Here is a 16791-nt window from a genome sequence, read left to right as displayed (position 1 = left end):
CTGGCCCAGTTCACGGCAGGCCATGAAAAAGGCCTTCTAGACGACTTTTCGGTCCGACATACACAAACAGTTCCTCCCCACTCCCCCTCTTTTTTTGGGGGCATATTTTTTTCTGTCTTCCATCCCTGTTTTCCATGAAGTTTCCCGGCGACAGTGCGGCCCCACGGAGGCACGGAAAACGCGGTCTGAGCCAGCTGCCAGTCACGCTCCATTGTTCCCCACCTCGTCGCGCAGTGCTGCCGCTGCCGGTTCGTGCGCAAGCTGTGCCTGTCCATGCACCGCATGGCCGCGTCGGCAGCTCCGATCGGCGGTGAGGTGCAGCGTCCCGCCCGTGCTCCAGCTCGGCAGATCTCATCATGTCACCGCCGCCGCCGCGCGCATCCTCACGATCCATGAACGCGATCGCCTCGCGGTGGCCGCTTCAAGTCTCCGGCGCGTGCGTGGTCCTGCTCCGGACATTGTTAATCTTTCTGCCTGAACTTAGCATGGCCCGAGCCTCTACCAAATCACCATTGATTAACCGGCGGACACCAGAACATGCACGCATGCTTGCGGTTTAATTTCAGCCTCTGACCCCTGCAGGCTGCTGCATGGGTAGGTAGATGGGGAGGGCGTATCCAGATCCAACCTAATCTCGCGAGCAAGATCCAATGACCAATGCTACAAAAACTCCCCCGTTCTTGGATTATCACGCGGGAAGATTCGAGGTTTGGCAATGGCTTCGAAGCATGTATGTCCAAGACATCGTCATGTGATCACTTGTTCATCGGAGTGGTGCGTGCGTAGTTTATTTGGAGAACCATGTGATCCGGCGCGTGCGGCTCTGTTTTAACACTCCAAATGCTTTTGAAAATAGCAATTTTGGAGCATCGATCTTATTTCCACGACTTCTACAAATGTCATTCCACGATGAAATTTTATGAGCACTCAAAACATTTGGATTTTAGTGTTTACCTGAGCTCATTTGAGCTCGAGCTCAGAAACACCGCGTCTCAATTTCGGCCTATTTCCTCAAAACTGCAGCCTCTAAAATGGGTTTAGATGAGATTTCGGAGTTTTGTGCTGTTTTAGACTCTAAATCTACATCCTCCATATATTCTGGAGTCTGATTGCCAATTTCTTGTGGACAAAATGCCGGCCAAGCTCCCTCCACCCTTATCATCGTAACAACATCAACACGGTAGGTCGATCCACCCTTATGAAGTCTGCCTTAGCATCCCTTGTGGTTTACCATTTGACCACGCTTGACGTGCCACCGAAGTCCGATCAAGTCTCATACTGCAAGGCTAACTGGAGAACAGTTTGTCGCCCTACCAACCTGGGTGGCTTGGCCATCCTCAAACTCGACAAGTTCTCTCGCCCTTTTAGGCTCCGTTAGCTTTGGTTTGCTTGGGTTGGCCCGAAATCCCTTGTGACGATGGGGACAAAGACTTATTCTATATCGCGTGAACGATCACCATTGTCGATGGCAGTAAGACAAGTTTTTGACACTCTCCATGGCTCCATGGACAAAAGCCGACGGACACCGCACCGGACATCTTCTCCGCCCTCTCCAAGCGCACCAACATCTGCGTCGCCAAGGCTATGGCCAATATTGATTGGATACGACACATCAATTTGCAAGGAGGCCTCTCGGTTGCGCTCACCGAACAGTTCTTTGACCTGTGATGCAAGATCCATGCGGCGCGCCTTGTCCCAAATTATATATATATTTTCAAAATTTTCTGTTTTTTTTTCGAATTTACTATCAACATGGGTGCTGGTTTAAGCTGGGAGAACCCTGCCAAGCTGCGGCTCCAGGGCACGTGGCCGTGCCGGTTGGTTACAAGAGCGGGCGAGGTCTCGTTTTCCATGGACGGATTATGGAGCGCACGTACGACGTACGCACGTAGTACGTGGATGCATGCAGCGAGTGAGCCAAATTCGGCGTGGCAAGTTGCGGCAACCAACGGAACAAAAATGGCGGTGGTCCTTCTCCTTCCCGTTTCGTTTGGCGACGGAACCGGTGCGTGGTCTGGTTCCTACAAGTCCAAACCGGTCCGGTCCAATCAAGATATTCTGACGTGCAAGGAGGGTTTACATTTTTTTCCATTCGCCGGCCACACGCAAGGGCTGCATTGCTGTGGCGACAGAGGATCCGCGGCGTCTCCGTCGCCATCAGTGCAGTAGTTAATCAGATCATCAGTCATCCTGGTTTGTTTAACTAGTGCCAGCAGTGGACTCTGACTGCCGCATGAGACCCTGGTCTGGGCATCTTCAATTCCCCTTCTCTTTTTCGGGCGGGAAGCCGGGAAGGGACAGGTCAATTTGCTGTGCAGTAGTACAAAAAAGGGACAAATGCGACCGATAATAAAGGGATTTACGAGCATAACGATTTCATATCTTGTTTACGAAAGAAGAGGAGGCCATGCTTTCATTTCTGTACGTGTTGCATCTTCAAGAGTTTCAGTACTAGGCCCATGTTAAATGTGTGATTTTACCAGCGGAACATCCCAAACGCACTCTTCCGAATTTGCGCGTCCTCCCATAAATAAATAAAAACTCCAGCTGCCCGGATGCCCGCCGTCGGTCCCGCACACAGCTGAGCTGCCTGCAACCGAGCCAGCCAAAGGCGGGAACGTATCCTCTAACATCACGAAGGGATGTCACGAAGCTACAGTGTAAATTCAGCGCAAAACAGAGAAGGGATGTCATGGTTACTGTAGCAATATGTACTGTAGAAAGTTACTGTTCATAGAAAAATAAATATGAGCTTGATTTTATTGCACCACAATTTTGTTTGTATGTAATTTTTGTAAATGTATGCAGTAGATTTGTAATTTACAAATTAATTTAAATTATTTTAGCCATAATCATATGAATATGAAGAAGGGATGTCAGGTTACTGTAACTTTCCTAACATCCCTTCGTGATGTTAGAGGATCTCGTTCCGCCAAAAGCAAGGGCCCCCAAAAGCCAGCAGTGAATGCAATCACAGTTTGCCTGACCTGAGCTGAGCTTTTCACCCCCTTCCGAGCTCCACCGTCAGTCCCACACCTTTTTCTTCTTCCTCCTGCAGGCAGGCCGCAGCATCCGAGATGCTTTGCCTCCCGACCGTAATACCTCCGCGTTTACACTAAACCGGCCACAGTACAGCAGCAGCACATCGCATCGCAGCGCCGAATCTCCGGAAGCGGCTGGCTGCCTTTTCTTTCTTTCTTTAGTTTTGTCAGCAGCAGCCATTGCCAGCCAGCTGCGCTTGCACTTGCGCTCGGCCGGCCTCCGCTCCGCGTATAAGTTCCTTCCTTGCTTTGGCCACTTCCGCCACGATCCCTTCTCCCTCTTCCAGATCCATTCCTCTCCCAGCCCCAGGCCTCGCTCGCCTCCCCCGTCGGGACGGAGAGAGCTCGGAAGGGCAGGGAGCCATGGGTTCCTGGGTCCTTCTTGCTGTGGTTCTCGGGTCCTTGGTGGGAGCTGCGCGCGGCTCCGAGCCGTGGTCGAACGGCACGCAGGTCTACTCCACCAATGCCAACTCCGGCAGCGGCAGCAACGGCGCCTTCGTCGCCCTCACTCTCATCCAGTCCGCGGCCGCCAAGGGAGCCGGTAACTAATTAAATCCCCCTCTCCCAGAATTGTTCCTCCGTATGCTAGTAGAGTAGTACTGTAATATTTTTTTTTGCCGGTAGTAATATTCTTTCTTGTTGTTGCAAAGATCGGTTTTTTATTGTCCATGTCACATGCTTGCCGTAGATTGGCCCAGTGAGCCGCATGATGCGGGTCTCTGCTGTGTTGACCCTGGTCGGTCAGAGTAACCATTTTTCTGATCTGATTGCTATTGCCATAGAGGGATTGTGATGGCTCATGTTCTACTATTTTTCTCCTCTTCAGTAGCCACTTAGGAGCTATGTTGATTGAGTGATCATGCAGTCTTATCCTTGTAGTACGATTGTTTGGCATAAGTAGCATGTGCCATGTGCCATGTGCGGATCTAGATAAATATATGCATGTGGATCTAGCCTTGCCTTGCCTTGCTGGTGGTGCCCATGATGTATTCTCCTCACCTAATTCGGGGGGTGGGGGGCTCATTGCCAACTGTTGGCTGTGAATTGTGTAAGCTAACCGTGCATGATTGCTTGTTCACCATTCCAAATATATCAGAGGTCCTAAATACTTGGGCAGCCGACAGAAACACCAAGCAGGAAATTTCTCAAGATTTGAAGTCTTCTTAGGGCGGTGCTGCTTTATGAATGTGTGCTGTGATGATTCTGTTTGTGTAAAATTAACCAAATAAGACTCTGGTTACCGATAACTGCTTTGGATTTTAGAAGCAATATGGTTGTTGAAATATTTTGTGCTTCAGGAGCAATTCTTTCCATTTATACCAGAATTTGAGTATGCTTATTGCATGGTGGGCTGCTAAATATACTGATGCTTACTTCCATGACATTGCCTTACAGTATGCTTGGATGGAAGTTTACCGGGTTACCACCTACACCGGGGATCTGGATCAGGGTCAAACAATTGGCTTGTCAATCTGGAGGTGAGTAATACTCCATGACTCACATACATGTGGACTGAGCGATAAGTTTGAATTGCACTACGGATTGTAAATGCCTTAGCTGATGGTGATACCAAATCGAATTCCAGGGTGGAGGATGGTGCAATGATGTTAAAAGCTGCGTGTTCCGCAAGGGCAGTCGGCGTGGGTCATCAAACCACATGGAGAGGCAACTCCAGTTTACAGGCATAATGAGTAACAGGCCTGAAGAAAATCCTGGTATTCTTCTAAACAGTTGTCGTGAACTTGTCTTGTGTAGTTTAGTAGTAGTACTCCTTTTTTGTCCAAAAGAGGAATATAACTGTTGACACTCTGCTCCTATTTCCGTTTGAGGAATTGTAATGCTGTTTTCTTGTCTCTTAGATTTCTACAACTGGAACAGAGTGAAGGTTCGGTATTGTGATGGTGGATCCTTCACCGGTGATGGGGCTGACGCGGTTAGTGCAAATCATAGCTCTGCATTTTACTTGACAAGTGATGGACCCTTTTTCATTTGAACAATTCCCAAGAAAAAAAACATGTACATTGGTTATTCCATCACATTACAATCCTTTTCTGTAGTCTTGCACTACATAACAGATAATCCATTCTACAAAAAGAAATAAATGTATATGGTATCTCTGCTATGTTACTGAACTAATTCGATCCATTTCTGAACTTTCTTTCTTCAGGCTTCAGGCCTTTATTTCCGAGGTCAGCGTATTTGGCAGGCTGCTATCGATGACTTGATGGCCCAAGGAATGCGTTCTGCTAGCCAGGTATTGGTCCCTCCATAGTTAAATCATTTTTGTAATTAGCTTTTGGCAAATCATTTTTGTTTACCTGATGCAACTTGATACCACCAGGCCCTTCTTTCGGGATGCTCTGCTGGGGGTGCTTCTGCCATACTTCACTGTGATGAGTTCCGTGGAATGTTTCCATCAAATACCAGAGTCAAGTGCCTCGCTGATGCTGGAATGTTCCTTGACTCGTATGTGCACATAATGAAGCTCTGCTTTCATATTATCGTTGTTACATTTTGTGCCTTATTTCTTTGCTGCTGTCAGGAAGAGCACTTCTATTTCCAGTCCACTTCAATGGCATGTTAAGGTGATATAATTCTATTGCCATTTGCAGTGTTGATATTGCTGGTCGTCGAGAAATGAGAGACTTATTCAATGGCATTGTGAGATTGCAGGTATCTGCCGCTCTCAGAAGTATTTTTCTGAATACTTTATGATAACTCTTTCTTGGTACTATGCTTTTCTACCTGTAGGACTGGTTCTGACAGATCTTAGAGTATTCATGTGCCAACCACAATATCTTCATTTTGCTGATGTTGTTAAAATTCACAAAAATACAGGGTTCTGGAAGAAGCTTGCCTCGGTCTTGTACCTCTCACATGGATAAAACCTCAGTAAGAAGACAACCATCCTACTACATGTGACATATTTTATGTTTGCAAACGTTTTTCTAACTGCTTCTCCCTACAGTGCTTTTTCCCGCAGAACGTGTTGCCAAATATTCAAACTCCGACTTTTATCTTGAACACTGCTTACGACGTGTGGCAGGTGCTTATCATGCATTTTAACCCTCTGATTTAAGAGATACGAGACTGAGAGGAACTGAAACAAATTTTCCTTGTATTTTTCCAGCTTCAAGAGAGTTTGGCTCCCAGAACGGCTGATCCCCGGGGTCTATGGCAAAGTTGCAAGCAGAATTACGCCTCTTGCAATAGCAATCAGCTTCAGTTTTTAAATGGTATACTTCGCTGCCTTGTCAGATCTTCTGAGCCGTAATCTGTCAGCGAAAGAGTAGATTGAATGATCTCCCTATGTATAATGCAGGCTTCAGGAATGAAATGCTTAACGCTGTGAAGGGTTTCTCTGGGTCAGGGCAGAATGGGGTGTTTATCAACTCTTGTTTCGCCCACTGCCAGAGCGAGAGACAGGATACATGGTACTCAAGCAACTCTCCTCGTCTTGGCAACAAGGTATGCACACAATGAGACGCAAGTTTGTTTTAGACAGTAGAAGGGAGAACACTCCTGGTTTTGAGATCATTGGATGCACACAAGGACGATTGAGATGAACATGCCAGACTATTTATTCCTTGTCAATTGCATGAAAAGTGAGCTGGTGGTTAGCCTGATGAAACTTCCTCTCATGCTTTTCGACGTGCAGAGAATCGCAGAAGCGGTCGGTGACTGGTTCTTCGAGAGGGGCAACGCCAAGTACACCGACTGCGCGTACCCTTGTGACGGCACGTGCCATCACCTTGTGTTCAAAGGGAGGCATCTCTAATACGATCATATCCTTTGATACCAGCAGCTGAAGTGCTGAAAACCCAGCGAGTGGGTACAACCGAAAAAAGGAAGGTATAGATAGAAGAAGATGGGTGCAAGTTGGTGGCTTGCCCGGCGTCCATCGCCTCAGATATGATAGGGCAGGGCCTCACATGCAAACGCGATGAGGTCCTCTGCGTTATTTTAGTTTCATATATCGTCGATTCTTTCCATTGCCAATTGCTACTCCCTCGATGTATCTGAATATTTGAACCACACTGGTGTATAACCTTACATGTTCATGTATTGAATGTGGTAATATGAAATTATGAATAATGTGCTTAGTTCAGAGGCATATTGGCTGCTCGTGAACTGCTGAAAACTGCAACCGGACTGTACTCAGCATGACTGCAACCATGTTGCTTAAGTAATAGTACTACTACAATGCTCTTGAGTCTAAAAAAATGAGCTCGAGTTTATTACAGTTCTCTGCCTATATTCTTCATGTGCACCTTGGCACTCCCTACTGGAGTAACAGCTCAACTCAATAAATATTTGAGAATTTTTTTGTCACAAACTATGGTATGGAAGACAATGGCACAACACTCATAGCCTGGAACAAACCAAAACAGCAAAGTGGTCTTGACATCCTGGATATTTTTGTTCACGACAACTCTGTTGATGAAAAAATTGTTCAAGTTTCTGAACAAAGATACTATCACACAAGCACTCCTTTGGAGAAACTGGAAGGCGGTGGAGGGCACATCTGGCCTTATTACCTGAATTTAAAGAAGCCAGCTCTTGCACTGTGATCACTGGACAAACCAGAGCATTCTTATGCCATTGATGATTCTCTATCCATCGAAAGATTTTGTGCTTCTGATGATTGGACTGAACACTTTCATATGCCCCCTTTCTACTCAAGCATTCAATCAATTCATTCAGCTTGGGAGCATCATACCAGAGCTAAGTGACAGTGGAAAAGATAAATGGGCCTGCACTGGTCAAACAACCAAGTACTCTTCCATGCAAATGTACAAGCACCTGATGGGAGACGTGGAAGGACACCGGATCTTCAAACTGATATGGAATAGCTCTAACAGACTTGGGCCCTGATCGGATCCCCTCCGCTCCCCAACTGCAGCTCCCGGAGCGGAGGGAGCGCCAGTACAATCACGCGGAGCGGCTCCAACCCAGCTCCTCGCACGGAGCGGAGTTGAGAGTCAGGAAAGCTTTCGAACAGGCTCTTAGGGCATGTACAACAGTGTCTACTCAGCTGTCTGCAACACAGTCCATGTAGGAAATTAGATGATGTTGCTGGAATTTTGTCTATTTTGGGCCTAGCCCAATAGCAGTTTCAGAAATTCCTAATAAATCCTAGAGGACCACGCAGCCCATTTGTGCAAGGCAAGAGGTGGAACAAAAGTTTAGTCCCACATTGCTAGTTTAGAGAGAGTTGGACCTCTTTATAAGGGAGGTTCTTTCCCCACATGTATGAGCATGAGAACAAGAGGGACATCCACGCGCGCTCCTCCTCCGCCGCCCGCCTCGGCACGACGCGCCGCGCCGCGCCGCGCCGCGGGTTGCGGGAATGAGCCGATGTCTAAATTTTTGCCATACACGACGGGTATACGAAAGGTCACATGGGAGTTGAAACGTTTTTCTGTAGTGGACACTGAATTCGAACGGCGCGCCTCTTCGGCCTCCGAAACCGCACCTTTTGAGTCATGTACGGGAGAAGGGTGATAAGGTTTTTGGGGAGCGCTCAGCACGACTACTGGCTGCTTCATCAGGACGATCCGGTCGCCGACGACTATGTAACACCCTCGATGCGACTATATCTCCCACGTGTCGAGGCACGACTTAGAGGCATAATCGCATTGAAGGCATGTGTCGCAAGTGAGGTAATCTTCACACAACCCATGTAATATAATAAGGGAAAGAGATACATAGTTGGCTTACAATCGCCACTTCACCCAATTACATGAATAAAGCATTACATCAATCAGATACAATCAAGGCCCGACTACGGAGCCAAAATGAAAGAAGAACCCCAAATGCGACAAAGGTCCCCGATCGACCCCAACTGGGCTCCACTACTGATCAACTGGAAACGGAACAACACAAAGGACAAGATCTTCATTGAGCTCCTCCTGAGCTTGGTTGCATCATCTGCACGGACTCATCGGCACCTGCAAGCTGGTTTTGGAAGTATCTGTGAGCCACGGGGACTCAGCAATCTCGCACCCTCGCGATCAAGACTATTTAAGCTCATGGGTAAGGTAAAGGTATGAGGTGGAGCTGCAGCAAGCGACTAGCATATATGGTGGCTAACATACGCAAATGAGAGCGAGAAGAGAAGGCAAAGCACGGTCGATAAAAGTATGATCAAGAAGTGATCCTGGACTACCTACGTCAAGCATAACTCCAACAACCGTGTTCACTTCCCGGACTCCGCCGGAAAGAGACCATCACGGTTACACACGCTGTTGATTCATTTTAATTAAGGTCAAGTTTAGGTTTTCTACAACCGGACGTTAACAAATTCCCATCTGCCCATAACCGCGGGCACGGCTTTCGAAAGTTCAAATCCCTGCAGGGTGTCCCAACTTAGCCCATAACAAGCTCTCACGGTCAACGAAGGAATAGACCTCCACCCGAGACGTTCCGATCAGACTCGGTATCCCGGTACAACAAGACATTTCGACAGGGTAAAACTAAACCAGCAACACCGCCCGAATGTGCCGACAAATCCCGATAGGAGCTGCACATATCTCTTTCTCAGGGCACACTCAGATTGTCTTAGGTACGGGTAGGCCAGCCCAGAGTTGCCCCTGGTGGTCACCGGTAGCTGACAGTTGGACCGACACTCAGAGGAGCACTGGCCCGGGGGGGTTAAAATAATGATGACCCTTGAGTCCGCGAAACCCAAGGGAAAAATAGGCTAGGTGGCGAATGGTAAAACCAATGTTGGGCATTGCTGGAAGAGCTTTACTTAAGGCGAACTGTCAAGGGGTTCCCATTATAGCCCAACCGCGTAAGGGACGCAAAATCCAGGAACATAACACCGATATGACGGAAACTAGGGCGGCAAGAGTGGAACAAAACACCAGGCATAAGGCTGATCCTTCCACCCTTCACCAAGTATATAGATGCATTAATTAAATAAGATATAACGTGATATCCCAACAAGTAAATAAATATTCCAACAAGGAACAACATCTCCATGTTCCAACAAGGAACAAACTTCAATCTTCACCTGCAACTAACAACGGTATAAGAGGGGCTGAGCAAAGCGGTAACATAGCCAAACAACGGTTTGCTAGGACATGGTGGGTTAGAGGTTTGACATGGCAATTTGGGAGGCTGACAAGCAAATGGTAGGCATCGTAGCATTGGCATAGCATAAGAGCGAGCAAACTAGCATAGCAAAGATAGTAGTGATTTCGAGGGTATGATCATCTTGCCTGAAATCCCGCAAGGAAGAAGAACGAGTCCATGAAGAAGACAAACGGACGTAGTCGAACGGTTCCTCACAAACTCGACGTTACCGGAACCAACCCGAAGAAGCAATCACCGGAAAAGAAGCACACAACATAGTAAACAACCACCACATAGACATGGCATGATGTGCAAACAAGTATGATGCATGTCCGGTTTAAAGATACATGGCATGGCAAAGTGCACAAACAAAGCTACAAGTTAAATGGAGTTCAAAATGCAACGAGTTGCATATTGATGGAACACCACATCAATTATTTAGGTCTCTCTTGTTTATGTACCCAACAATATTAAATGTTATTAAACAGGGCAAGAGGGCGAAGCAAATGAAAACTACCTATCTAGTCAAGGTTAAATGAGGCCGGAAGCAACGAACGACAATTCCGGAAATCCTCATATGCATAATTTAAGGTTTGGTACTGTTCTGCCCTAAACAATATTTTAGAGCTGTTAAACATGCAAGATGATGCCACCACGTTAAACTAGGCATTTTTCTACCCCATTTACATATAAAGATTATTAAAAACGGAGCTACGGTTATTTAGTTATGAAATAAATCATTTTAACATGGCATAGGAGCAAAATTTAAACAAACAGCATTTTAGACATTTTAAACATGGATGAAAGTTGGATATTATTAATCTACACAAAATTTTAAGCAAGTTTCATATATAACTTATTTTAATCCGATGCACGGTTGTGAAGTTATTAAATGCATGAAGTTTAGGGGCTATTCTGCAAAACTGACGTTCCCTGGATAAAGCTAAAATTGCAGCCAGTGAAAAAAACATCAACGGGCCAAAATCTGCTGGCCCAACCGAAAAAAAAACACACGGAGGGGCGCTGGAGGGGCAGCTCACCCTGGGCCTGGCCCAGTCGGAGGAAGGCCGGGCTAGCAGGGGGCACGCTGGGCCGGCCTGCTTGGCTCGGTCGAAAGGGTCAACGCGCCTGGCCTCGCTCGTGCTCTGACGAAGCTGAAGAACGCAGGCGGTAGTGGGAAGGGCTCGAGGTCGGGGCATCGCGAGGCGACGACGCGGATCCGAGGAGTCCTGACGACGGGGAGCCGGTTCCCGGTAGGACCCAGGGCGCGTCCGGGTGGTCTGAAGGTCGAGGTCACCGTCGGGATCGGGCGTCCATGGCGGTTCTACAGGGGGGAAGGAGAGAGAGATGTGAGGCCTGTGAGAGAGAGGAGAAAAAGAAGGGTCGCGGTGGCGTGCTACTCACCGGTGGCGAGGAAACGACGTGGCGGGGGACTGATCTGGTGGTTGCCGGCGGCGCGACAGACGAGGACGGCGGGGTTCGGATCCGGCGGCCGGCGCGTTGGTCTGAAGCAGAGGAGGCAGCGACGTTCGAAGACACGGGCATCGGCGGCGATGCAGCACGAGGACGGCAGCATCGAAGCCCGCGGTGGTCTCCATGGCGAGTCAAGGCGGGGCGCACTGCTGCTGGCCAGCGCGTGGACGAACTCTGGCTCCTGGTTCGAGTGGGGGCGCGAGAAAATCGGGGCGCCGTGGTGCTCTGCTCCCTGGCGAGCTCAAGCAAGGCAAAGGGGATCCACGGCGCAAAGAGAAACAGATCTGGGAGGATCCCGAGGTGGGATTTAAGTGTGGCGGCGGCGGCTAGGAGGATCCCTAGGGATTAGGGATTGGTTCGAAGATAGACTAGGGGTAGACTATATATACAGGAAAAGAGGGAAGTTGGATCATCCGATCGAAAACCTACGGACGAGAATAAATAGGCTCGGGAGTCCAAATAAGAAAACGGTGACGTTTTGTAGACGTTTGGGGATGATCCGGATACAACGGTGGCGACTGCTCGGGTCGGGTCCGGGACAGCTTTTCGGACGCACGCGCGAGGGGTCGGTTGGAACTCGTGGGCTGTGCAGAAGGGCTCGAGCTGAGAGAAAAGAAGAGAGAGAGGCCCGGCGACTGTTTCCGGAGACCGAAAACGTCCGACGTTGACCGACTATAATGTCGCTATAGTTATCCGTTGGGGCGTCAAACGGACTCCGAACGCGATGAAACTTGGCAGGCGGTCTACTAACAACAAAACAACACCGCACACCAACTTTCAACCCATTCCGAGAACATTTTCCAGCCACTTATAAAATAATATTTCGGACATGCCGCGGGCGCGTGCAAGTGTGGCCGGGCTCAGAACGGATAACGGACGGAACGAGGAGACCCCGGATGAATGCAAGTTTTGAAAACATGATGATGCAATGCATATGATGACATGACAAGATGCAACACGCAAGCGAATGACAAGGCAACAACAACGAATAACTGGGGACCACCTGGCACATCGGTCTCGGGGCGTTACAACACTCCACCACTACGAGAGGATCTCGTCCCGAGATCTAAAATGGCACCGGAGGGACAAACGGAAGAGATAAGAGAAGAGGTAAAACAAATTGCTTCTTTGACAAACGAGTGAAACCACGAACCTTGAAAAGGTTGAACAAATTCGAGAAAAGAATACAACGAAGGAGAACAAAGTCGAAAGCACTCCGCCTGTAAATGGAAGGAATTGAACTTGACAAGATGAGAGGATACTTGAAAAGAGGACACAACACTCCGGTTAAAAGGACAGGCATGAAAAGAACATGATCCTGACAGAACGAAAAGATGGGTTGAAGAGAGCAACATCAGAAAGCCTCCGGAACAAAAGAATAGAAGATAGATAATTGAAATAAGAGAATTGAGAAGAAAATGCCAATTTCTGCCACAAAAGAGTTCGAAAAGGCATCTTTAGGAGAAGGGTCGAACGGAGTTGTTGGAAAACCAACAATGAAAATACTAAGCTTGATATGGTCTTATGGAATATATCTCAAATATATGAGGTGACAATCTGCCACTCACGGAAAAAGAATTGGATTGGAATGAACAAGGAGACGAGAAAGCTATATCACCGGAAGGATAAATGAAAATCTTTGATCATATAATATCACCATTAATAGCATTACTCCTTAGGGAAAGCTTTAGGTGAAATATAACCCAAGATAACTCCAATGACGAGATTAATGGATTTAAACTACCTCATTCTTGATAACTTGTGAATCATGAAACACGAAGGGAACATTATCAAGAATAACATAATACCACCTTCAATGATACGGAAGAAAGAATTGCACTCCGGATAGCAAGATGAAGAAAGCTTGAGCTCCTTTTGAAAGGAATCTCAATGAAAACTTGGAGAAAGAATTAAATCCTTGATGAACCATCATGTAGAACCTCCATGAAGAACTCCGGTAACCAAAAGGAATGAAAAGAAAGAGAAATTGAAAACACAAGGTGAATCCTTGCAATGATTTAGGTGGATCTCCGTGATAATATAATTGAAAGAGGTTGGAACTCCGGAAAAGAAAGATGAGCTATTGAAACCAAGAATAAGTATGATGAGTCACTCCGGAAAAAAAATAGGAATTGAACAAACTCGATGAAACAAGAATAAGAATTATATTATGTGTATCCTTCGCGAATTAAATTGATGACAATCAACGGATTTGGCATATTACTTATTCTTGTAGAAAGGATTAAGAGAGATATAGCGCAAGCTTGGGAAAGTCTTCAACGAACCACCGGTAGGATTGAAAAGAACGAAAGAATTGATATGATGAGAAAGAAGAAAAAACTTGAACGAACCATCGTAAGAAGTGAAAATGAACGAAGAGAAGATAAAGAGACGCCGGGAAGAATTATAAAATGAAACAAAGATGCTTGAGAGGATTTAGATACATGAGAACGAAGAGCTCACGAGCCGATTAAAGCTTACTTGAATGAAGCACCGGTAAAATTAGGAGAACGAGAGCTGAAGCTGAAATGGATAATCTTTGATGATGGGCTCCGGATAACAGACTGAGAAGACTCTTGAATTACTTCGGATAGGTGAAAAAGAATTCTCACGAACAAAACAATTACGAGAGGATGGCAACACGCTAGAATCACGAATCTTGAAGAGAATGGAGCGAGATTAAAGAGAAACTCTTCTTCGTTCTCCAAAATCTGAGAATTATGACGAGAAACACCACCATGAATTGTTGAGGCACCAGAATAAAGAAGAATATAAAAGTTGAATCAACGATGAAATGAATTTGAAAGATCTTGGAGAAAAACATAAGACTGATGATAATTCATTCTTACGTCAAACTTGGAAAAGAATTTAATAATATCTCTGGGAAAATAAGAAGAGTCAGGTAAGATCCTGGGAAAAGACCTGTGGGTTAGGGCCCACTGAAAAGATACACCGTAGAACGATTTCAAAGAGAGATTGCACCGGTTGAATTTAAATGGCTTGAATGAGATAACATCCTTGAAAGAGCTTGAACGAAAGCAGAGTGTAAGCACGAATCTTCGGGATTTCTTGAGCACTCCGGAACAATTGAATAGCAAGAGGTGGATGACTATGAGGTGCAACGGTATGAGAAAAACATTGAAATACGGAAAAGAATATGATCAACACCGAAAGCTTGAATTGGTTCCACCGGAGAAGAAAAAGAATGAAGAATGATGAACTAGAAACTTCGTTAGCATCTTCATGAGCATCACCGGATAAGAAAATTGACGAAAAGGAATGGAGATGCTTTCCATCAATAAAGGATACTTGGATAAGAAATCTGAATCCTTGGAGAAAAACAAAGGGAGGGAGGGTGGGAAAAACAAAGACAATTTGGAATGGATGAAACGAACACCGTTGAGAGGAACTGATACTTGATCTTGCGGATGTTGAAATGATTGGATCCACTTGAGGAGGAGCACACCAGTTAAAAAGGATTGACAGCACAATCTCGATGATCAAGAAGGATTGGTATTCACACCGAAGTATGAGAACACCATTTGGGGAAGGTATGGAATCAACATTTGACTTTGAAGCAACTCGAATACCACAACTCAAAACAAAACAAAGGATTGGCTTGCAAAATAAGCCGGAAAAAACATATGATAGAGATTTCGTCCGAAGTTTTCGTGGTGGGGCCTACACGGGCTCGATCGTACAACACCATCATGTACAAGGCAGTGCACATGACATACGAAGCGTCCCCGAGTCGGCATAGCCAAGGACTCTTTAAGACACAACGAGACCACTGTAAAACCGACCGTGAATAGGCGGACCACTAGACGTCGAACCCCAATTTCATATCATACATCTGTCGGAAAGATATCCTAAGAGCTACTTGAATTCCCACTTATGAAACTCCCGAAATTTTCCGGTTATGCAATCAGGTGTTGGGGATACAGGGGAAGCATAATATCTCACCCAAAACTAACAAATCCTACATCCAGCTGTATCCATCCTTCAACACATAACCAAGAAACCTTCGGAAATCATCTACCTCAACCTTCGAAAAGCATCCGTTATACAAGTTATGGCGATACTCCCGAACTCCCGCCCCAGTACTGGGTGGCGTCGAGGTTATCTCACCAACGAACTGCATAAAAGAGATTTTCGATGTCGGCGTACTAGACTCAGGTATTCCAGAACTGCAACGATAAAATTATGATGACAACACCTCAGAGCTCAACTCCCCGGGACACTTCCACAAAACCCCTGACAGGAGGCACCAAGACAATGTTCTCATCATAAAACCATCGAAACGATTCCAAGATACCCGCGTAATCCTAAAAAAATTTATTAGTGAAATTTGAGAAGAGAAGAGTCAAAACTCTACGTCAGGATGCCTTACCAGAGCGATGAGGAGACTGGGAAGTAAAAAGAATTCCTAAACTCTCCGATATATAATTCCTAATGACTCAAAAAAAATTTCTAGACACAACTCGGCTGCTAAAAACGATCAAGCAATGGGGATCCTAAGGTCGGGGAAGGCTCTGATACCAACTTGTAACACCCTCGATGCGACTATATCTCCCACGTGTCGAGGCACGACTTAGAGGCATAATCGCATTGAAGGCATGTGTCGCAAGTGAGGTAATCTTCACACAACCCATGTAATATAATAAGGGAAAGAGATACATAGTTGGCTTACAATCGCCACTTCACCCAATTACATGAATAAAGCATTACATCAATCAGATACAATCAAGGCCCGACTACGGAGCCAAAATGAAAGAAGAACCCCAAATGCGACAAAGGTCCCCGATCGACCCCAACTGGGCTCCACTACTGATCAACTAGAAACGAAACAACACAAAGGACAAGATCTTCATTGAGCTCCTCCTGAGCTTGGTTGCATCATCTGCACGGACTCATCGGCACCTGCAAGCTGGTTTTGGAAGTATCTGTGAGCCACGGGGACTCAGCAATCTCGCACCCTCGCGATCAAGACTATTTAAGCTCATGGTTAAGGTAAAGGTATGAGGTGGAGCTGCAGCAAGCGACTAGCATATATGGTGGCTAACATACGCAAATGAGAGCGAGAAGAGAAGGCAAAGCACGGTCGATAAAAGTATGATCAAGAAGTGATCCTGGACTACCTACGTCAAGCATAACTCCAACAACCGTGTTCACTTCCCGGACTCTGCCGGAAAGAGAC

The 16791-nt window shown here is 46.5% G+C and overlaps 1 protein-coding gene across 1 annotated transcript; it reads left to right on the top strand.

The window, feature by feature from the left end:
• Nucleotides 1–2966: 2966 nt before the first annotated feature.
• LOC125531219 (pectin acetylesterase 2) lies at nt 2967–7149 on the top strand. Its single transcript, XM_087543407.1, has 12 exons — nt 2967–3582; nt 4437–4519; nt 4627–4756; nt 4901–4974; nt 5209–5295; nt 5383–5507; nt 5654–5714; nt 5880–5933; nt 6010–6087; nt 6172–6277; nt 6364–6509; nt 6700–7149. Exons 1-12 carry the CDS (start codon nt 3405–3407, stop codon nt 6817–6819), a joined length of 1242 nt encoding a protein of 413 aa, XP_087399533.1. The 5' UTR covers nt 2967–3404; the 3' UTR covers nt 6820–7149.
• The last annotated feature ends 9642 nt before the right edge of the window (nt 7150–16791 follow it).

This window comes from Triticum urartu, chromosome 2A (assembly GCF_056163025.1).
Source record: "Triticum urartu cultivar PI428250 chromosome 2A, HENAU_Tu73, whole genome shotgun sequence".
NCBI classification, from domain to species: Eukaryota; Viridiplantae; Streptophyta; class Magnoliopsida; order Poales; family Poaceae; genus Triticum; species Triticum urartu.
This window is presented reverse-complemented; position numbering and strand designations above follow the sequence as displayed.